The sequence below is a fragment of the Acomys minous genome (assembly GCF_964271855.1).
Source record: "Acomys minous genome assembly, chromosome: 18".
In the NCBI taxonomy this organism is placed as follows: domain Eukaryota; kingdom Metazoa; phylum Chordata; class Mammalia; order Rodentia; family Muridae; genus Acomys; species Acomys minous.
In genome coordinates this window covers 44597070-44620450 of record NC_140501.1, presented here as the reverse complement: position 1 = coordinate 44620450, position 23381 = coordinate 44597070, and the positions used below count along the sequence as shown (strand labels likewise).

At 40.7% G+C, this 23381-nt stretch overlaps 2 protein-coding genes across 5 annotated transcripts in view; both read left to right on the top strand.

Moving 5' to 3' along the window:
• CPB2 (carboxypeptidase B2) overlaps window positions 1-14123 on the top strand; it is a 34403-nt gene extending 20280 nt beyond the window's left edge. The window contains exons 7-11 of the mRNA XM_084767449.1: window positions 2834-2944; window positions 4145-4238; window positions 6473-6675; window positions 8808-8895; window positions 13840-14123. Of these exons, the coding sequence (XP_084623575.1) occupies window positions 2834-2944; window positions 4145-4238; window positions 6473-6675; window positions 8808-8895; window positions 13840-14024 (681 nt within the window). The 3' untranslated portion in view covers window positions 14025-14123. The remainder of the gene's footprint in view (window positions 1-2833; window positions 2945-4144; window positions 4239-6472; window positions 6676-8807; window positions 8896-13839) is intronic.
• Window positions 14124-14940: 817 nt separating this feature from the next.
• The window catches only part of ZC3H13 (zinc finger CCCH-type containing 13), a 67465-nt gene continuing 59024 nt past the window's right edge, over window positions 14941-23381 (top strand). For 2 of the 4 annotated variants that reach the window (XM_084767441.1, XM_084767444.1), the window contains exons 1-2: window positions 14942-15282; window positions 23000-23125. In XM_084767441.1, coding sequence (XP_084623567.1) covers window positions 23009-23125 — 117 coding nt within the window. In that variant the 5' untranslated portion in view covers window positions 14942-15282; window positions 23000-23008. Of the gene's footprint in view, window positions 15283-22999; window positions 23126-23381 lie in introns of all 4 variants that reach the window. The other 2 variants (XM_084767443.1, XM_084767442.1) reach the window with 2 other exon arrangements.

Genomic DNA, 23381 nt, shown 5'->3' with positions numbered 1-23381 from the left:
CAAAGACACAAGTACTGGAAAATTCAAAGTGCATACCCCCTTGATAACAGTATTCATAAAGGCTATAACACAAAACAGACCACTCAGAAAATTAAGACATTACTGATTAGATCTCTCCTGACAAACAGAACACATCAAGCATGAGCATGAAGCTGTTTCTGCCTGCACTGGGTCCTACCAAATGCAACACTCCCAACCACCATCACCTGGTTTACCGAATTCCCTTCCCCAATACTTTGAGTTTGTTATGACACTATTCCTGGAGAGACATGAATAAATGTCTGCCTAATCCAGAAAGGGAAGCAGCCTCAGGCCAAAGTAAGGATAGCATCCAAGAATCAGTGGGCATACTGGAGTTACAGACAGGACTGTGAGTGAAGAGTTACTTCCAGGAGCCAGAATGACCTAAAGGTAGCTGTTATCACTGAAAGTCCACCCCAACATGACTGACAATTCACGAAAGCTGGAGCCCCAAAGCTCACTGCACAACTAGCAGGCAGCTTTACACACTGAAGAGTGTCTCTTCCAGGCAGCTTGGCTAGTCTGATCCTCATCCAGGGAATTCATCTGCTTTGTGTCTCCCCAGAAATCTGTACCCCTTGGCAATGCTTACTTCTCACTTGTACATCTGATCAGTTTCAAGGGTTTTCTAAGACTCCTGAGATTTATACCGCCGGAGTCTTCTTAATAACCCTCCTTTTAGAACTTCCTGTGCTTCAAAGAGCTTCTAAGGAAATTGGTACCCAGCAACACTGCAGCATCCCTAAAGCATACTGAACAGTTTCCACCCATCATTGGAACTATTTGGACCAAATGAGATTGGTTCTGACTCACCAGACCCTCATCAGCCCAGCCATTTGGTTGCCTTGAACCTTACACAAGATGGATAGCTTTAATAAAGGGTTCATCAGGCAGGCAAGAAAGAAGATACTTGCAAGAAAGTTGAGAACATTTCTTTTTCACCTACCTCTGAAGCTTAAGATAGCCAGAACGGAACTCCAGTTTATACTGGCAATGATTCACTTAGCAAAGTTACACTTAATGCCGTTCTTTCTCAACACACCTTTTCTTCCTGTTACATAGTTACCCTTTATCCAATTCCTGAAACTTTGTAAGATGATCTTGTTTATTGCACAAATATTCATAAGTTGACTATGAGAGCATAGGCTCTGGAGATATAGGGAATTAAATAGGGTTTGAGGATCTTACCATCAAGTATTTTTATCTTAATAGTACTCACTGGGTCCTTTTTTTACTCAAGTCAATAATTGTGTCACTAATTTCCACTGAATGAACATTTAAGAAATTCCAGCACAACCGGCCTAAAAAACTAACCCAGGTCACTGGCCCTTAAAATAGCTCAAGTCAGTGCAGGGGAGAAAGTAGGTTCAAATACTTTCAAACAGTCTGCGTGGGGTTGGGGGCTGTAACTCACTGTGCGAGTTTTCCTAAGGTGCGGGGTTCAAAATATGTTTTGGGTAGGTCGATTTTACTTTGAAAAGTCACTTTCTCCTCCACACTGTCTTAAATAGCCTCTACTCAGTGTCCTTCCTTTCTGTTTAGTCACTGTCAGCTGGTTGCTTGCTCTGACACTTGGCCTAGGGTAAACTTTATTTAATCCTATTTACAGAAAGCTCTTGGATTAAAGGTGGGTGCTAGGGCTGAGCCACAACACAAATACTTGTTCACAGTAAACAGAAAGCTCTAGGATCAAGGACAGCCACACCACGATTAGAAACACGTTTTTAAAACTCACAATCTCACTCCATCTCTTTGGATCCTTCACTGTGGAATAAAGAAATTCAAGGGCTAACATTGAGAATCAGTGATAAAGGAAAGTGAATCAATGAAGAAAGTTATCATACCACATGTATCAAAATAAAATGCACAGGCGGCTAGAGAGACAGTTCAGTGGTTAAGGACACCAATCAATTCTCATAACATCAAATATATATATATATTTTTAAAAAGGAACACTGTAAAAATCAAAATGGAACATTCCTTATTACTTTGGAATAGGCTCCTCTGTTGCTGTTCTAAAAATGAATATTACATTCCTCCTGGAAAATGACATCAGCATAACTCACAAATCTGTAACAGGAAATGCACTTAACTGGTCACTCAACTACTTGAAAGGAGGTTTTTCTCATATGCATATTTTTCCTCCCTTTCATTAAGCTTTTGCCTCTGACTTGAAGATTTAAGAAACACTTTCTGCTTTCTTTCCGTTCTTTTATTTTGGCAAGCAACCGTGCCAGGACTCTCACAGTCATACAGGAGCATGTTGAGTATCTGAAGGGAATAGGCAAAGATGTAGGTACAAGATACGGAGTATTTTCCATTTTTATTTGTTATCTTATCATTTCTTGTTTTTGACCACATAAACATGTTAACAGACACTGTGAACAAATCCAATAAGCAATAGATGGATTTAGAAAAATACTTACACAAGAGCTAAATTATCTATATAGCATGGATGGCATTCTTTTGTTTTGTCTTTCATTTTGGTTTTTCCAGACTTGGTTTCTCTATGTAACCTTGGCTGTCCTGGACTCACTTTATAGACAAGGCTGGCTTTAAACTCACAGCAATCTGCCTGCCTCTGCCTCCTGAGTGCTGGGATTAAAGGCATGCAGCACCGCGCCTGGCTCATGGATGGGTGCTTTGTACAAGGCATTGGCCCATGTGGTACTGGAGTACCATAATTCAGTCACTTTAAGGGGCTGTGCAAAACTGTCAAGTAAGTTAGGAAGAGAGGAAATCTCATTTGAAACTGAGGCCAAGCTTGGAAGGACCTGAAGGGAGACACGAAACACGCTTGGTTTAACTGCAGGTGACTCAGTTCTACGAGAAAGAAAAGCTGTTCACCAATCTGATGAGCCACGTGAATTTTTACATCATGCCAATGATGAACGTGGATGGCTACGACTACACGTGGAAGAAGGTGGGTGAAGGCAAAAGAAGCAAAATATGGAAAATACAGAGGGGCAGGGTGAACTATTCATGGAATCCTGGGCCTTGGCGACAGGGTTTTACTAAGAAAGAAAGTGTTCAATTATGGACATTTTCAAATATCCATAAACACAGATGTAATCGCATACCAACTGCACACTAGCCCTCTAGGCATCCATCTCACAGTTTTCTGTTGCTGTGACAAAACACCTGAGAGTAAACGCTTAGAAAGAAGAAAGGTTGGTTTTTGATCCAGAGTTCCAGAAATTTCAGTCAGTGGAGCTTGTGACAGGAGATCATGGCTGGAAGCACATGGTGAAACAAAATTCCTCCTGTCAGGATGGCTAGGAAGCAGAGAGTGAGACTGAGGGGAAGTCAATGTCCCATCGTCCCCTACAAGGACTCACTCTGCAGGGAACTGTTTCTTCTGCTAGAATCCACTTCCGCTCCCTCCCAACAGTGCGTCAGGCTGGCAGCCAAACCTGTAGCATGTGGGCTTCTTGTTAATGCTACAGATGCAAATCATCCCGAAACTCAAGGCTCATTATGATTCATTTATGCCCTCTCCTGCCTTCTACTTCACCCATCATGTTTTTAAGAAATTCTGAGACACTGCATCATTATTTTATTGATAAACACTTCACCATGCATCTCAAAAATAAACGCTTAAAAAAAAAACAACTCATTGTTGCAGTGGTGGCTCATGTCTGTAACCCCAGTAGTTGGCAGAAGGATGGATGGGAGTTTGGGGTCAGCTTCAGCTAAGTAGTGTTCCGTAGGTCAGCCTGGGCTATAGTGTAAGACACTGTCTCAACCAACCAACCAACCAACCAACCAGCCAACACATACCAACCCAAACCAGGACAGTACAGGGGGATGGCTGAGATGCACATCTCACAGTTTGAGCTGAGAGACAAGCTGTTTTACTTTGAAGGAGTTCAAAATGAGCTTTCCCATGACATTAGTTTAAAGGATGCTAAAGAAGAAGGCCAGCGTGCAGTTGAATGGAGCCAGGTGAGTTTTTATACTTGTATAGATCGTGGTCCATGAGATAGCATCATTTTGTTTGGCTCAAGCTAACAGTTTGAGTGGGTGTGACTGGGACCTGGCTGGAGGCGGGGCTGTGGCAGAGACGGGATGCTCTGGCAGGATGGTCTGTCATGCTAACCTGTAAGCCTCCTGGTTCCTTTAGAATCGGATGTGGAGAAAGAACCGTTCTATCCACAAGAGCAACCACTGCGTGGGCACAGACCTGAATAGGAACTTCGCTTCCAGACACTGGTGTGGTAAGCATTTGCTTTTTGCATCTTTTCATGAAAATGGCGGAAGGAGGCCCCTCCCCCACCCCACCATGAATTCAAAGTGATTACTGGGAAGCCTGACTAAAGCAGGGAAATCACTTAGTAACAAATGTCTGAAGTCAGTGTAGTGCTGCGACTGTTGACTGGAGCCAGCAAACCACTTCGACCTCTCTTTCCTGCTGCTGGCTTGTCTTTAAATAAGGAAATTGAACCAGTTAAGTTTTATTTATTCTTTGATAATCTTAACACATAGAGACAATGTATCTTGATTATATCCATCTTAGACTTTCCCTCTCCCTCTTCCCAAACTGCCCTGAAGGTGTGGCTCTCTTTCATTATCTCCTCTTCTACTTTCCTCCTCTCTCTCTCTCTCTCTCTCTCTCTCTCTCTCTCTCTCTCTCTCTCTCTCTTTCTCTCTCTCTTTACCCTCCCTCCCTCCCACCTCCTCCTCCTCCCTCTTGCTTCCTCCTGCTGGAGCACGCCAATTGCGTCAGTGTTTTTAGGCACAGCATTTCAAAGCTCTGCCTGCAGTCCCTTGGTTCTTGTATTCTTTCTTCAGCCCCTGCCGCTGTATTTCCTGTCCCTTGACATAGTTGATCCACTTAAGGCTAAAGACTCAACAAGGATCTCTTCTACTTTCTAAAAAAACAAAAAACAAAAAACCTCAGAATGCTAAGGAAGTTATCAGAGGTGTCGCTTTAATACATCATCAGGGTAACAAAGATTAGGGGAAGGGACAGCCTATTTTGTAGTGTTTGAAAATATTCTCTTTTGCATTCAAATATTGCCATTCTTAACAAGTTCACTTTTTTCATGAGTAATATAAAATACTAAGAAATGATAAAAATATCTAAAATAATATTAAATAAGCACAATGGTAATTTATCATCCTCTGGCTTGAATGAGTTGACGTCTCAGTGAGCATGGACTTGTGTCATAGAAACAGTCTACTCTTGGGGGGACAGATGCAAGTTCACCCTTTCTTCCCACTGCACCCAACAACTATGAAGCCAAGCGTGGTAGTACGCATGTTTAATCCCAGCACTTGGGAGGCAGACAGGCAGATCTCTGTGAGTTCAAGGCTAGCCTGGTCTATAAAGTGAGTCCAGGACAGCCAGGGCTATAAAATCAAAAAGAAAAAAAGAAAGAAAGAAACAACTATGTATGGGCCAGGAAAGATGGTATACATCTGTAATTCCAGCACTCCAGAGAAGGTTCAGAGTCAGACTCAGCTATGTAGCATGACCCTGTAAGAAAGTACAAACAAGAACTTCAGTCATCTGTCATGCTGAAAACATGTACATGGGACTTGGGTAAAATGTGGTTCTCTGGGGCTCCACTCCTGTGAATTGGGGACAAAGGAGAAGTGGTGAAAGGCAGGTGTATTTGTCAGGGTTCTCTAGAGGAACAGAGCTGATAGAATGAAAAAAATATGTATATTTACATATGCACACACACACACACATATATATATACATACATATATATATATATATATATATATATATATATATATATATATATACACATACATACACACACTCTGATTTAAATAAATCAATTAAGAAAAATCCCTCACAGGTGTACCCAGCCCCTTGGGTTTTAGTTAATTCCAGGTGTAGTCAACTTGACAACTAGGAAAAGCCATCACCCAGGCCACCATACAAAGGGATACATATTATGGCTTCTCAAAGTACTTAATAAATCTTACTCTGGTAGCAAACATCATGGTCATATTGTATGTCATAGCCCATGTTTCTAACTATAAAAAAAGACCTGGAAACTTATTTCCAAGGTCTCATTTCCACTTGAGGGCTCTTTTTTTTTTTTTTTTAATGAGCTATGCTGATTTTTAAACTAAGAGCAAAAATAAAATCATTTATAGTTACCAAGGAAATTCAGTTTATTTTTCCTCATTTAACCAAAAGTTTGGAAACAAGTAGCTCCTGAGACATCCCTGGTTGTGTTTTCAGGATCCATGAAGCCTGACCTAGGCAGTGAAGGGGACCCGCCTAGGATGGTCTTAGCAAGTTTGCTGTGAATACTTGACTTCAGAAGAAACACAGATGGTTATGGGCATCAGAAACATGCTCTATATAGCGCGCCCCCTTATCCATCTTTCAGAGTTTGCTGCACTATTGATATAAGAGGAATCGGTCACAAAGCACAGAGGAGCAAACACATCTTCTGACAATGTCACATTAACCGTTTTTCTACAGAGGAAGGTGCATCCAGTTTCTCCTGCTCTGAAACCTACTGTGGACTTTACCCGGAGTCTGAGCCAGAGGTGAAGGCAGTGGCTGACTTCCTGAGAAGAAATATCAACCACATTAAAGCTTACATCAGTATGCACTCATATTCCCAACAAATCCTGTTTCCTTACTCCTACAACAGAAGCAAAAGCAAGGACCACGAGGAACTGGTAAGCGCTGCTTAGTCTCACAAGCATCTTGGAAGTAAAAACAAGAAAAAGAAAAAGGAAAAAGGCGGGCAAACTTTTTTCCCTTTTCAGAACAATAGGTAGGTGTTTTTCTCTACCCTCTAACTCTGCCAGGAATCAGCTTGGGTTGGGATTCTCTAAGAGAATTCTTAGCATTGCCGTGAAGCTGAGGACAGGAACTGCATTCCCAGAGAATGGATTCCTTATGTTAGGTAGATGACACAGAAGCCAGGAGGGAGCTACTCACCTGACCTGATCTCTAGCAAGGGCAGGAAGCTGAGGATGGTGGGGTGACACAGTGGTCGCTAACCTCCCAGGACAGCTTGCTTCTGGTTAACTGCTAGCCCCTCGCTTATGTGGGTGCCAGCAGTGGGAACTACCTAAGCACTGCCCTTTTTAACTCCCCAAGGGTTGGTGCTGTCAGAGAGCCATCAGTGTCTACACTGAGACAAACCTGTTTGGAATGTAGCAGACAAAACAGGATGCTCAAAGAAGGCCAGCGCAGTCTGCTATCTTCTTACTGCTTTTTGGTCCCGGATGCTCTGTTTGGATTGATAGGTGTAAAGGATGCAGGACGACTCTCAATGGGTTGCTCCAGTGGTTCTCAACCTTCCTAATGCTGTGACCCTTTAATACAGTGCCTCATGTTGTGGTGGTCCCCAACCAGAAGATTATTTTGTCACTGCTTCATAACTATAATTTTGCTGCTGTTATGAACTCTAATGTGCATATCTGACATTCAGGATTATCTAATGTATGACCGCCCCAAAGGAGTCGCCACCAACACTTGAGTAAAGAACCTCTGGTCTATACTCAGACTTAGCCAAGCCCTTGTCCCGGGTGCTTTCCAGACAGTGTGGGTGCCCTGGCATTGGCACCTAAACAGTGCCCTGTTTAGTGGATTGTCTTTACTGGCCCCTCTCTGTTCCCTGGCTCTCTTAATGGAATAAAGTATAGCCTCTTAGGTAGGTTGGCAGTTACTAAGAACAAATGTATTTCTTTTTGCATTTTCTGCAAATAGCTTGTTTAAAATAAAAACTTACTTGATATTTATGGTTTTTATCCTCAAAGGAAACATTTTAAAGAAATGTTTATCACTTTTGTTATGTGTTTTTATTTACTAGTTTATTTGTTTGCACTGTGTGGAGAGAAATAAGAGGATATTGACCATGATGTAGTTGTAGAATTGGTCTGGTTTTACCTGATTTGGTAGTTGCTATCAGCATGACTACCTAGTATGTATTCTGTCAACATTCAAAGAAGCACATACACACACACACACACACACACACACCTGAGCACACAAACACACCCACAAGTGTACATGTTATAGCACACATATGAAAGTCAGAGGACAATTTGCAGGAGTTGGTTCTTTTCTACTGATGGGTAGCAAGGATTAAACTCAGGTCATCAGAATTGACAGCAAGTAGCCTAACTTACCCACAGAACTATCCCACTGGCTCCTAAAAACAACTCTTTTTTTACATGAGAAACTGGCATATCACAGTAGCCGTGGATAGTCCTTTTCATCCTTAAGTGAATGCTAGTGAATGCCGTGATGCTAGCTAGAAGACAAGTGTTAAGTGGGGACTTGAGAAGCCATTTCTAAGTGTTGGAATCACCTGTAGTAGAACCTACTTTATATTAGTGGCAAGACCCTTCAGTTGATGAGTCTTTGGAAGCCATTAGACAGATACACAATAGAGCTTGTGAGAAGCAAATTATGTGTTCAGTGGGTGCCTGTGGGCACCTTAGAGCAGTGGAATTTAAAGTGTAGTGATAATTTTGTCTAGGAATGGAATAGCTCCCAGTATTATAAATATCTAGTTCCTTTTACATAATAAATTAATTCCTGAAAAGTCGTGTGAGATTTTTAAAATGCAAATTAAAGAAAACATTCAAAGCATTGGCAGAGTTTAGTTTTGAAAGCTACTCAATTGTGATTGCCATAAATTGAAAATCTTTTTCTTTTTTAAGTTACTCTTTGGATAAACCCAATCTTCTTACATATATACTTGGGTTTACTAATGTGCTTATGCTTGTTTAGAAAGTTCAAACTCTCCTGTTTCAAAGCTTCAAATTGACCACCATCTTTATCTTATTGCTTCTAGTCGCTAGTGGCCAGTGAAGCAGTTCGTGCGATTGAAAGAATTAATAAAAACATCAGATATACACATGGCAGTGGCTCAGAAAGTTTATGTAAGTATTTCTCCTCTTTCTCCTCACCCCTTTCTCTCCTCCCTTCTCTCTCTCCTCTACCCCATCTCTGCAATTCTCTCAGCAGCTCTGGGGATGACACCCATGGCCTTGTGTATGCTGGACAACCATACTGCGACTGAGGGCATGTTTTCTTAGGACAACGTATCTTCTGGGAAGCTTCAACCATGAGACACAGCAGAGATAGCTGTTTGGTTTCTAGTATAGGTTTAGTCTTCCAAATCTAATCTTTTTTTTTTTTTTTTTGGTTTTTCAAGACAGGGTTTCTCTGTGTAGCCTTGGCTGTCCTGAATTCACTTTGTAGACCAGGCTGGTCTCGAACTCACAGCGATCTGCCTGCCTCTGCCTCCCGAGTACTGGGATTAAAGGTGTGCACTATCATGCCTGGCTTCCAAATCTAATCTTTAAACAGGGTCATATTGAAGCAATTTTAATATTAGAAACAGAAGCATAATTTAACCAGTGACTATGCCGAACAAAGTCATGTTGACTGATAAATGCACTGGGCTGGGCATGAGTTGGAATCTCCAGGATTCCTGTTTAAAACAAACAGGTGAACAAACAAAAACAGGTAAGGCCACATGCACCTATATCCCTAGCACTGTGCTGGGGCAAGGGCGGGAAGGAAGGTTGTTGGGGCTTTCTGGCTGCCAGCCTGGCTCCCGTGTCTTTAATGACTGTCTCAAGAGAATATGGTGGAGAGTGGTAGAGCAGGCATCCAATGTGCTCCATTGGCCTCCATACGCAGGTGTGTGTGCACATTCAGATATAACACACACACACACACACACACACACACACACACACACACACACACACACACACACTACTACCACCACCAACACCACCAACACCAACACCAACACCAACAACAAAAGAAGAAGAAGCCAAAGTGATATTCAAGAGATGAAGCTTATCTCTACATAGTTGAGGTCATATAATTAGTAGTCAAGTAATTAAAACGAAAAGGCCAGGCAAGGTCAAAAGAGCTATCATGTGATATAAACATCTAGAAGATGCTATTTGCCTTGCATGTATTTTAATGGCAGCCTGTTTCCTGACTCATAGTGAGAGCAACAAATGCCTTTGATCCATTTCTGCTGGGAGATATCTGTTGAGAAACTCCCGAGTGGACTGGCAGGCTCTGATTCTGTTCTTCTGAAGCCGAAGGACAGGGCGTTGGCTAATACAGTTCCTGGGAGACAGGAACAAACGTCTGTTCACTCCAGACAGGGGAACTGACAACAGACCAAAGGAGGGACCAAACCCACCCCAGCCTGGGAGATGGCTCAGGGAAACTGGAACCCTAGAGCATGTTGCTGGAATGTTTTATCTAGGAGGAATTTACTACTAAAAATGGGATAAGAACAGAAAACAAACATGTAAACAAATGTCAGCAACCTGCAGCTCATTGACCAAGCCAAGGTCACCACATAATTTCATAGCCTTCGAACAAGAATACTTTTCCTATTTTTTCAAATGTTCAAAAAAATGTAAATACTTAAATTTTGACACATCAAAATGATATGAAATTCATATTTGTTTCCATGAATAGTTTTATTGGAACACAGCCATGCTCGTTAATTTGCATAGTATCTGTGGCAGCTTTCATGACAGCCAAGATAATTGCAACACAGACCAGATGGCTCACAAAACACAAACTATCTCTAATCGCTTTTCAGAAAGAAAAAAAAAAAGCCTTGCCTACTCCTGATGCAAACGAATGGTAAAATAAAGCACAATTTCACTCAGCGATGTAAAGAAAATAAAAGAGACCTATAAGTTTGTAGCTGAGAGAAGCTGTGTGGCTAAGGTAGCCTGGCAAGGTGACTCTCTATAGGTGGCATTCTTTGGAAAACTGTTCAGTAGCTGCCAGACGACAGTGTAATATGTTATATAAAGGCATGAAAAAGATTTTGAGACAATATAGGGAAAGCCCATGGTCTTACTTAATGAATATGATTGACGCAAGCTTGTAACAACAGTTGCTTCCTTTCAGTACTGCTGTACGAACCAAATGCTTTAGTAGCAGGTCACTCAGGCTCTCTCTCTTCCTTGGTCTGCAGTGGTCCCTGGAGCTGTCTGTCAGATTGGGCCACAAACGTCGGTCCTTTGGTATCGCTGACCCATGCTGCCTTTTTTGACATAGGGAATTTCCACATGCATGTACCTAGGATGTATGTGTGTGTGTGTGTACGTGTGTGTGTGTGTGTGTGTGTGTGTGTGTACACAGGATAAAGGATGGAACTATAAATGTTAGGCATTTGTTGATCATAATTAGCAGAAATACTTATGGATGGCTGAACACCTCCACTACTGATGGATGTTTTAAAAATATTTGAAATACTGCATAAGTCATCTATAACCCCATCACTCAGGAGGGGGAAGCAGGGAGGGTTGAGAGTTTAGGGACATCCTGGGTTATATGGAGAGTTTAAGGCCAGCATGGGCCACATGAGACTCTGTTTCAAATATATATATATATATATATATATATATATATATATACACACACACACACACATATATAATGCAAACAAATCTCACAATCAGTCTAAGCATAGACAGGAAGAGGTAAAGTGGTTCTTCTTTGTACATTATATATTTTTAATTGGAAAACTTTAGACCATCAATCAAAGCTATTAATAACATAGTTTTAAGCAAGGTAGTTGACCAAGTGCTAAATATATATACAAATGTAAATACCGTATATGTAGAAGTAACCAGGCAGAAAATAAAAGTAAAATAAGGTATGTCAGTACATTCCTGCAATCTCAGCACTTGGGAGGACAAGGCAAGAAAATCACTAGCTTGAGGAAAACTTAAAACTAGTTGCAAGGCAGGCTGGGCTATATAATGAGACTCTCTCTCTCTCTCTCTCTCTCTCTCTCTCTCTCTCTCTCTCTCACACACACACACACACACACACACACACACAGTACAGAGGCAGAGAGATCTGACTGACTGCTACAATGTGTATGGAAATATTTATGTGCACATGTGTACATAGTCACAGAAAGAGAGACACTTATCTGCTTACCACAACATGTATGAACATATTTGTGTACATGCATACACATACATACATATGTACACATGCATGTGGGTTGTTAAATGGGTACATGTATATACACAGACACACAATAAATATTTGCAACTACAGAAAAATAAAAAATTTACTGAAAGACAAATGACAGGAGAAGTCTACCTGTTTTGGGCAATAAGAAAACACTATTAAAATTTTTCTGTAATTGATTTCTGTAATTGATGCAATCGCATGAACACTTAAAAAATCTTGAAGGAAGCCTATGTGCTTTGTGATGGGTGAACAATATTGAACATTTCCCAAATAGATTTGTATATTCGATGCAACCTTATGAACATTGACATAATTTTGAAGTTTATTTGGAAGCATACATATGGTAGAAGAATTTGTAGGATGCTGAAAATAAGGCTAATCAGAGACGCTTTGCTCCCTCTCGAGGTATTAAAGCATGTTATAAACATAGGATAATTAGGAGGGTGTGGAACCGAGCCTGGAAGAGACAGATCACTAGAAGGGACTAACGAGCACAGCAGATATTCAAATATATAAGGACACTTGGTATTTCATAAAGAGACATTTCAAACTACTTGAACTATTTATCAACTCTGTGAAAAAAAAAACCGACAAAGTCATTAAGAATAAAAACTGAATTGAGTTATTAACACATCTTTCATGGAAATCTATGCCAAACTGATCAAATATTAAAGGACAAAAACCCTGCCATATGCTTAAAACTTGATTGAGAAAAACTTCCCCCTTAACAGAGATCTGATAACATTAATACTGTTCTTATAAACAACATATGAAATTAACCATGTAGAAAAGTGATCAAAGAAATTGATAGCAAACTCTAAAAATGAACAATATATGAAAGTATACAAATCACTGATAAAGAAATCTAAATCAAAGAAAAATTATGGTTGTTGTTTTTGTTGTTGTTGTTGTTGTTGTTGTTGTTGTTGTTGTTGTTGTTCTTCTTCTTCTTCTTCTTCTTCTTCTTCTTCTTCTTCTTCTTCTTCTTCTTCTTCTTCTTCTTCTTCTCCATCACCATCATCATCATCATTATCATTCCCAGAAAATTGCCAGGATGTATGATTCTTGCCAATGGTGCAGGAGTTGGCAGTGGGTGTATTCACACCCTGCTGGGAGAAATAAGTTGCAGTCTTTTAAATAGTATTTGGTAACAACACGTGTGGTAACTATGAAGGGTATACAACCTTAGTCAAGTAATTCTAACTCTAGAAAATACTCTGAAGTAATAAACATTGATTTTCAAATAAGGTGCTCACTCTAAAGAAACTAAGTTATTTATCAAAAAAATTATTTGAATCAATCATATGTAGTTTTACACTGTATTCCCTTAAAAGCATTAAAAATGATGTAGATTCAAACTCAGTAATGATACCTTTGGAAATGTTACAATAATTACCTCTAGAAATCCCACAAAATAGTAGCAGGAATTGTTTGACTTTATGTAATTAAAATTAAGTCAGAAAATGCCTGTACTGTGAAATGCACTAAAATGTTCTTAGCAATTATCACTCCTTGGTCAACTTGTTGGTGAGTTCTCAGCAATATTTGCTTTCTTTCTTTCTTTTTTCTGGGAACTCACTTTGTAGACCAGGCTGGCTTAGAACTCAAGAGATCAACCAGCCACTGTGGCCTGAGTGCTGGGATTAAAGGCTTGCACCACCATCTCCAGACAGGATTAAGGTTGTATTCTTTCTTAACATGTTTTCTTTTCCATGTCCACAATTTTCGGATTAGAAATTTAGGTAGCAATCAAAAGAAAGCAAAATTATTTTCATTTCTACAAAAAATAAAATGTTAATTGATCTGAAATAAATGTATTTCAAAGTCATCTCTTTGTCTTCCTTTAGATCTAGCTCCTGGAGGTTCCGATGACTGGATCTATGATTTGGGCATCAAATATTCATTTACGATTGAACTTCGAGATAAAGGCAGATACGGATTCTTGCTGCCTGAGAGATACATCAAACCCACTTGTACAGAAGCTCTGGCTGCAGTCTCTAAAATAGCTTGGCACGTCATCAGGAACGTTTAATGCCTTGCCTCTGCTCCCGTTATTTTTATTTCACCGATGTCAGCAACACTAAATTGTTGTTTCTTTCTAAGTTTAGTCAGTTTCCTTGGTTTTGTTGGAGAATAAAATGCGCAATACTTTGAGCTTAGGAGTGACCATGGCTCATGTATAATTTAACTTTTATTTTTTTCATTATAAACTGGTACCCCCACCCCTTGATTTATGATGACCAGCTATCTTAAGCAGCTTTAAGTATGTATGTATGTGTGTGTGCATATATATTATGTGTGTGCTTCTGCGTGATTTTAAGCATCAGGTTTCTGCTGAACCCATCAGAGGCCAGAAGAAAGCGCTGACCCGGCTGTTACTGAAGTTACAGAAGGTTGTTAACAGTCACGTAGGTGCTGGAAACCAAACATAGTTTCTGCAAGAACGGCAACCGCTCTTAACGGCTGGAGCCATCTCTCCAGCTCCTCTTAAGCAACTCTTACACTAACTTTACGGAGATCAACGGGTCCAAGCAGCAAAAGCAAAGGCGCTATGAAGCACCTTAAGGATTTCCACTCCAAAATTTAAAAACAAAAACAAAAACAAAATCTCTGTTCCTGTTCTTGAAAGCACAATTCGCGCGCACAGCTTTTGCACCAGCGACAGCCCAGGCTGGGGAAAGGGCGGATGTCATATTTTGCAGTTCAGAAGCCGTCCAGGCTGTGGTTACTGCCAGTAACAAAATGGCACTTTACGCAATAGAAAACAGTTAAAAACGAGAACCTCAGCCAATTAATTGAGACTCTCAGCCCTCCCAAGCTGGCTCCCTGTTTCCTTCCTCACACCTCAGTACACAGAACACGACAAGAACACACTCCGCACGGCCCTCGGGACGCGGGGGGGGAGGAGCCCGGGAGGGGCGGGACTTAATGACGACTAATCTGGAGGCCGGAAGCCGCCCGTCCTGCGGAGGAGCAGGGCAAACTCGCGACTTCCGGCGGCCTTTAGATGCTGCCGAGCTAGCGGCCTTGGGAGAGTTGCGGTTTTAGCGCGTTGCCGTGCAGCGGTTTCTGTGAGTCTCCTCTTGTGTCCCGAGCTCTCTGGAGCCTGGCGAGGGATCCCGGCTGCCCCGCTGCACCTTGTTCCTGGCGTCCTCCCGCCTGCGGAGGGCCGGCTCCTGGGAGCCGCGCGTGCGCGTCCTTCTGGTCGTCGTCCCGGGGCCGGGCGCGGGGACAGCTGAGGTGGCGGGGACGCCTGAACACTGCGCTTACCAAGGGTGCTCGGAGAGGAGGTAAGCATTCGGGGAGCCTACAGGGAGAGGCGTTGGGCCGGGCTTAGCGGGGAGGCCAGCGCTGCCGTCCGTCCTCTCTCGGCTTCTGCTCCTTGCGAGTCTGAACTCTGCTCGAGCATCCCGCTCTTACCCCGTGCAGTAGCTCCCAGTGCTTCTTCGATCTGTGTGTGTGTTGCTCTGAGTTGTGATTCTGGAGTCTATGTCGCGGGGCAGGCGGACTCGGGTCCGCCGGCGCGGTGGGTCGCGTTGACGTGCGGTGAAAAGGTGCAGCAGTGTGATCTCGGGATTTAGAGTTGCCTTCTTCGCGTATTCTTCCAGACCCATCGGAGAAAGGAGAGGCTTAGTTTTGACTGTTTCTGGTCTTGCTTCTTTCCAGGCTGTAATAAATACTAGTGGGAGTGTAGGAGTGCTACCTTATCTGCACACTCCCTGGGCAGTCACTTTTGGCAACTATCAGAAGCAGGGAAGGAAAGGAGAAGGTAGATCGGACAGTCTCGTTTTCTAAGTAGGGGTCAACATTTATGCAGATGATATTGGTAGGTTCTTGTTTGTGAAGGGCAGTGTCTTAACGTTGGTTTTCTTCTGAGTCTAACGCTAATTTGAAGTTTGACAGTTATGGGCGTGTGCAGTCTCTCCTGGCTTGTGGGTCTTTTAAAGAAGTAATTTGAAAAGACTGGAACTTCTAAGTTTGGCATTTAAGGTTTTAAAAGTCTGATTTGGTCGCTCAGCTAATTCGAAACGACTGTGGTTCTGGCTATGTGTTCAGGTTTGCTATGTAATATTTGGCATTACGAGCGTTAGAACCCAAGCAACAGTATTTTGCAACACAGTGTATAGATTTTAAAACAACTTCCAGCTTAATTATTTAGATTGTATCAGATGACAGTTTGAACTGGAGACTTAGCAAGCTGACTTTGTGTGCAAACCACTGTGCTCTGAAACGTGAGTTTCAGTGTGAGCATCTGGTATGATGTAGTTGTATCGAACACACAGTTGACACCAACCCATAGAGGGTGGGTCATATACCCAAATGTGTAGAAACTCTAATCAGTTCTAGAAAATGATGTTGTCTTTGAACATGGCCACATCTTACATACATTCAGTTTGGGGCGGGCTGGGCCGGGGGTGAGGGCGTGTTTGGTTTTCTTCGAGACAGAGTTTCTCTGTGTAGCCTTGGCTGTTCTGGACTCACTTTATAGACCAGGCTGGCTTTGAACTCACAGAGATCCACCTGCCTCTGCCTCCCAGAGTGCTCATCTCTGTACTTCTAGTACATAATATGGTGTAAATATTATATAAGTGCTTTTATACTGAATTGTTTAGGAATAATGTAAATAAAGGTTTGTACATATTCCGTGTAGTTTTGGTATTGCAAGATATTTGATCACACTGTGGACTCTGAAATTGTGTTATTTATGGAAAAATCTATTTCTAGTTGTGGTGTGGTTCAGCCCTTGCATGCACCTTTAATCCAAGGGCTTTCAGTTTATTGTAAACAGGATTAAATAAAAATCAACCATAGGTCAAGAGGTGGAGCAAGCAACCGGTTGACATTAAAAAAAAAAATTGAGTGAGAGGAAGTCAAGAGGATTGATAGAGAGACGAACAGGAAGTAGAAAGGAGGGACATTCAGTTTGAAGGGTTTTTGAGACAGTGCTGAGAAGGAGAACTGGCTTTTTCCTTCTGGGACACCCGTTAAGGAGGAAGGTCAGCTGGGTGCTTTCTCTGCCTCTTTGAGCTAGAAGACTTTCACACCAGCATCTGGCTCCTGAATCTTCACTGGTAAAATAGAATGTTTCAGATTTTGTTTAAAAACAGCATTAAAAAAAAAAATCAATCCAAGGATACAGCCTCTTTATTTGCTTTCTCTTTCCTGGTGATTTAGAATGAACACTAACCATTTATTTTGAGATGTATACTCTGTCCATACTTCCCCAGATGCACCTTATATCACAAGCTAAGGGGGATCGGGCCTGGTTAATACTTGGATTGGAGATGTACGCACTTATCTCAGTTTGATGTGTGAATATAAATTTAAAATACTAAAGCATAGTGTGCCTTTTATTAATACATTTTATTAAATAATTAGTGTTAATTTATATTGTATTAAGCATGAATTTTGGATTTAAACCTAGGTCACATTCTCAAGATATCACATATATTATCTATGTATTACATATTATATAAAATAAATAAATATATATATATATATATATATACACATTTTTTTTTTTTACTTTCCAAGATTTGAATCCAAAATATATCTGTCTTAAATATTTAGGATAAGGGAATTCTCAGCATATTTTTTTTACTAACAATAATTACTTATTCAAGAAGAGCTACCTCTGTCACACTTTTTTCTCAGCCGTGTTTATGTGGCAGAGCTCAGACTACATTGTTCCCTGAAGAAGGGGAGTAGTTCTCATATTTGAGGTAAATTTTCTGTCTTAATAGGCTCAGTGTTAATGTATCAGAATTTGAATTTTCTTTTTTTTTTTAAGTTGAAAAGAGATGATGAAAGTGTGAAGTATTTATTGTATTCCAAAGGAGACTAGGTAAGGGAAAACAGCTGCATGGTAGCGCTTGCATTTGAGAAAGACATGAAGTAGATGATGATAGTCTAAACCAGAGAATAATTTGAATACCAAGTGAAGGAACATCTTCAGACAAGAGCCAGTTTACTAATAAGTTATTGGTTTACAGTCTTTGTGATTGACAAGACATTGGCATCTACAATTCTGGTTCTCTGTGTCTAATATTTCTCCTCCAGTTTGAAGCATTCATATCTATCTCAGTAATGCTTTTTTGTCCTTAAATCAAATCCACTCTCTACTCTTTTGTGGTGTTCATCTTTCCTTGTGAACTCAGCATTTAGGATTGAAATTTTTGAGCTTTCACATCAGTTGATTATATGGTTTTGAGTTACAAATATGAAAAAAAAATTTTTCTGGTGTATTGCAGATTATGTATTTTTCTCCAACACATGAAATTTTAAGTTACATTGTCTTCTGTGCAAATAGGAAGCATTTATTTATGTAAAGTCATAAATATGTGACTACTAATGTTGAGGGCAGTGTCACATTGTGGGTTGCTAGTGGAGTTCTTAGGTGAACAACGTATTAATCAACTGTTACTGTAATGAAATTCCTGATATAGGATACTTATGAAGAAAAGCAATTTTATTTTAGAGATTTATGTCCAAGGTTGGATCTATTGCTTTGGGCTCTTGAGTGGGTGGGACAAACCAGCAAGTGGAGTTAGAGGGAGAGATTAGCAGACAGGCTCCACACCCCCTTTGAAAGCACCCCTTTGCCTCATGGTGCAGGGATTTCCTCTCATGCCTTACCCCTTAAAGGGTCCATAGCATCTTCTGCTACTACCACCCTAGGACCAAGCCTTCAGTGTCAGTCTTGGGGCTCCGGGGGGCATTCGTCCAAACCTTAGCAAGTGGCCAGAGATGTTCATTCCAGAACCTATGAAGCCGAAGAAGGAAGATTCATTCTAGATGGATATTTTATTCTTTCACCTTTTGTGTCGTGGTTTAGTCCTCTCTATACTCTAGACCGGTTACCAAAATACAGTGTATTTGTAGGACAAAATCTAGCACTGCAGGAGTCTGAGGCAAAGAATACATCTTTTACTTCATTGTATTTCCCCCTTAATTTGGAAGTCCAAGTAGTAGCTGGAATAGAAATTCCTAGGAAATCACCCTATAGTTGAATCTTTTTTTTTTTTTAAGACTTGTTGGTTTTATTTTTGGTTTATGTATATGAGTGTTTTGTCTGGATGGATATATGTGCACCACATGTGTGCCTGCTGCCAGAGGAGACCAGAGGAGGGTGTTGGGTCTCCTGGAACTGGGGTTATGGATGCTGTGAGCCATCATATGGATGCTGGGAGTTGAACCATGGTCCTCTGCAAGAGCAACAAGTTTCTTTCCAGCCCCTCAGGTGAATCTTGAGTCATTCTTTATGCCATCTGCAAAAGCAGTTGTTTGTATGGGGGAAGCTTTTTACTGGCAAGAGTACAAATGTGGGAGTGTGACAGTTAAGAGCACCGACTGTTCTTCCAGAGGTCATGAGTTCAATTCCCAGCAACCACATGGTGGCTCATAACCATCTATAATGTGATCTGATGCCCTCTTCTTCCAGAGCACTGTATACATAATAAATAAATAAATAATAATAATAATAAAAAGAAGACCAGGAAAGGAGGTGGCAGATGATCAGTACTTCAAATATAGTAGTAAATAGTGTTTTAATTAGGATTCTCTAAAGCAGTGCTTCTCAACCTTCCTAACACTGTGGCCCTTCATGGTGTGGTGACCCCCAACCATAACATTATCTTGTTGCTACTTCATAACTTTAACTTTGGTACTGTTATGAATCATAGTGTAAATATCTGGTATGTAGGATATCTGATATGCAGCACCTGTAGGGGTTGAGACCCACAGGCTGAGAGCCTCTGTAATAGGCGTACAATGGATGGAATGAATATATATGAATATATATATATGGATATGAATATATATATCTCCATATCCAGTGGTTGTTCAGTGCACAAGGCTGGCTGTCTCAGCTGGTTGGTATTCAATATACATCAGAATCCTGAAGAAGCAGGATCTATTGCTAAAGAAGGAAGAGTGAGAGCAAGCATGTCCTTCTTGTCCTTTCTCTAGGCTGCTACCAGGAGGTGTGGTCCAGAGTTAAGGTGGATCTTCTCACCTCAAAACATCTGGATTTAGGATGGGTCTTCCCACTTTATAAAATTCAATTAAGAAAAAATCCTCAGAGGTGTACCCAGCCCCTTGGGTTTTAGCTAATTCCAATATAGTCAAGTTTACAAACAAGAATAGCCATCACAAATAGTTTCTTGCAGTGGTGGGATCTGTTACTATTTTTGGCAGGAAGGAGTGTTCGAAGAAGAGACATAGAGTGTAGGAATGCTGGGGACAAAGCTAACCTATGTTCACTGAGGGTGATGGTGCAGGAGAAAATGTTAAGTTAAAGTGATTTTTTTTTTTTTTTTGGAGGTTGTATTGTCAGATGAGACCACGTAGTCATGAGAAAAAAGGTTTGCATTCTTTTCAGGTTCTGACTGGCTAGTTCATAGGGAACTTGGAATCTGTTCCATTTTATTAAATGTTTGAGGATCATGATTGATCCTCATGATTGATCCAAATGTTTGAGGATCATGATATATCATGATTGATTGATAATATTATAATGGAGCTTTAAGATGCAATTTTATCTTCAAACTTTTTGGGGTATGCGTGTGTGCGTGTGTGTGTGTGTGTGTGTGTGTGTGTGTGTGTGTGTGTGTCTGCATGAGTGCGTTTGTTTTGTTTTGTTTTTGTTGTTTGTTTTTTTCCGAGGCAGGAGCTCTCTGTGTAGCCCTGGCTGTCCTAGAACTCACTCTGTAGAACAGGCTGGCTGTGGATCTGCCAGCCGCTCCCTCCCAAGTGCTAGCATTAAAGGCGTGCACCACCGTGCTAACATACATGCACTTCTTATTGCCTTCTCCAGAGATAGAAATGGTACATTTTATGTGCTTTTCTCAGTTAGTCAAAGCTCTTGTTTTTCTAGATCTTTTTCTGCACCATATCTCTAAGTTTTCAATTCATTCATGTTCTGTACCATAATCAACTGGATATATGGGCTTTGCTGTATCTTCCTCTGCACGTTTATATTTGGGCTGAGAATGAGAAAAATTATAGATACACATTGTGCAGATGCTAATATATATTGGGCTCATTTGTCCTCTTGGAGAATGGGCTGATACAACTGATTTTGCTCATGTATATGGTATTCTACCCTGTTTTGAAGTATTTAATTACTTCAGAGTTATTTCCTAACTTCTATTGTATTGAAAGAATGTTTATATTTTGTGTTAAAGAGTTAGTAATATAAACTTCCCAATTAAATCCACCTTGATGTACCATTTTATGGTTTCCTCCTCTTTATCTGCCATCTTTTTTACTTGTTAAGCTTTTTTCTTCTTTTTTGAATCTATTACAATATGACCTAAATAACCAAATTAAATTCAATATTTTTATGATCACTATTGAATGTTTAGCTTTGATTTTTGTATTCCAGGATATTTTTTCTTTTCTTTTTGTTTGCAAAACAGGGTTTTACTATTTATTCCAGGCTGACCTTGAGCTCACCATGTAGTCCAGGTTGGCCTTGAACTCACAGTCAAACCCACAGTTCTCTGAGTGCTAGGTTTACAGGTATGCCCGACCACACACCCAGCTGGTGCTGATGTGATTTCCTGTCCACTAATATATCTTTATTTTGAAAGCATATTAAAGAGAGTCTGTGATCTTTATAAAGACTAGTCCTTTTACTGGGGGTGTAGCTCAGTTAGAGAAGGTGGGGAGCCCTGTGCTCAGTCTCTAACACTGCAGACAAGACCAGACTGGGTGGTACATTCCTGGACTTCCAGAAATCAAGGGAGGCAGAAGGACCCAAAGTTCAAGGTCATCCTTTGCCGCATATTGAATTTGAGGCTGAACTGGGCTACAAGAAATTTTGACTCAAATACACATGCATGTGCGCACGTGCGTGCACTTCCACGCGCACCCACACCCATACCCGCCACCAACACAAAACTAGTTGTATACCAAATAGAAATGACCTGGGTTTTGTTTGTTTGTTTGTTGTTATTGTTGTGTTTTAGCTGCTATGGCTCTTCCTAATAACTTGACAGTTACATTTCCTGCTAAGGCTTAGGTGATATAAACTGTGTAGTTTAGCTCTCTTGCTTTTGCTCATAAGACTGAACCAGTTGCTACTTGGCCTGGCATTTGTTTTCTAACATGTGCTGTCACCTCAATGTTCACTTTCAGTTATTTAATTCGATTAGTTTTCTGATTATAGAGTTGGGTTTTTTTTTTAATGCTTTGTTTGGCTTTTTAATGTACTTTTCAATTTTTCTTTTTTATTGATAATAACGACCCATTCATTACTTTTAGCACCTTTGACTTTCATGGCAGTGTGTATTAGATTACAGAAATTCCTTGGAGAGTTTCAGTTTTGGTATTACTGAAAAATGAATATTTTTTTTATCAGATTGTCTTTCTGTGACCGCCATAGCAAAGAATATTTATACGGTTTTTGTTTTGTTTCGTTTTGCTTTATTTTTTATTTTCTTCCAGACATGATCATGCTGTGAACTGGAGATCCTCCTGCCTCAGCTTCCTGAGGGCAGGGGTTTCTACCTGTGGCTCCACCCAGACAGGTCATACTCATTTGAAGCAGGTCTTCTGTAGCCGCATAAACAGCATCAAGAGCTGTTTCTACATCAGTTAAGATCTCACCTGGCTTTAGTGCCCCGGGTGCTTTGGCTTACATAGCCTTTGAAGTTAGCTAGTTCTTAGGCTCGCAGTCTTCCCCTAAAGCTCAGACCTACTAAAATTTACAACAGTTTTTCTAAGTAACTGATAAATAACACTTGAAGTTGAGTGTCCAGTGCAGAGGAGGTACAGGTCTAGTCAACAGATTCTAGAGTTGTTACAGAGTTAGAAGGCATGCTATAGCAGGGAACATTTTGTTTACTGGTGTCCTCTTTGGTGTCTTACTGTCCGTGCCCCTGCTTCAAGGAAAAATTCTCGACTTTAGAGTTTTACCCATAGCTTTGTCTGTTTAAAGTTTTAGGCTCAGGTGTGTACAATTGAAACATTTTACAGTTTTAACTCTCTCTTTTTTGGTTAAAGTAGTTCAAAATGTCAAAAATTAGGAGGAAGGTCACAGTGGAAAACACCAAGACCATATCTGAGAGTACATCCAGAAGACCTAGTGTATTTGAGCGGCTTGGGCCCAGCACTGGCAGCACAGCGGAGGTGAGTTGATAATACTGTGGTCACAGGGAGCTAATTGGAACTGGGAGTGTGGCTCAGTGGCTGAGCCTTTACCTAGCATGTATGAAGAGGCCTAGCTCGATCATGTGCACTGGGGGAAACATTTAATATATTATTTTTGATGTACTGATTGCTATTATAAAGAAAAATGTGTTGTTTTGTCATGAGCTTGGCTTAGCAAATTTTATTTTATAAAAAGAAAAGGGGATGTTAAGGTTTGCCAATTTCTTGTTATATA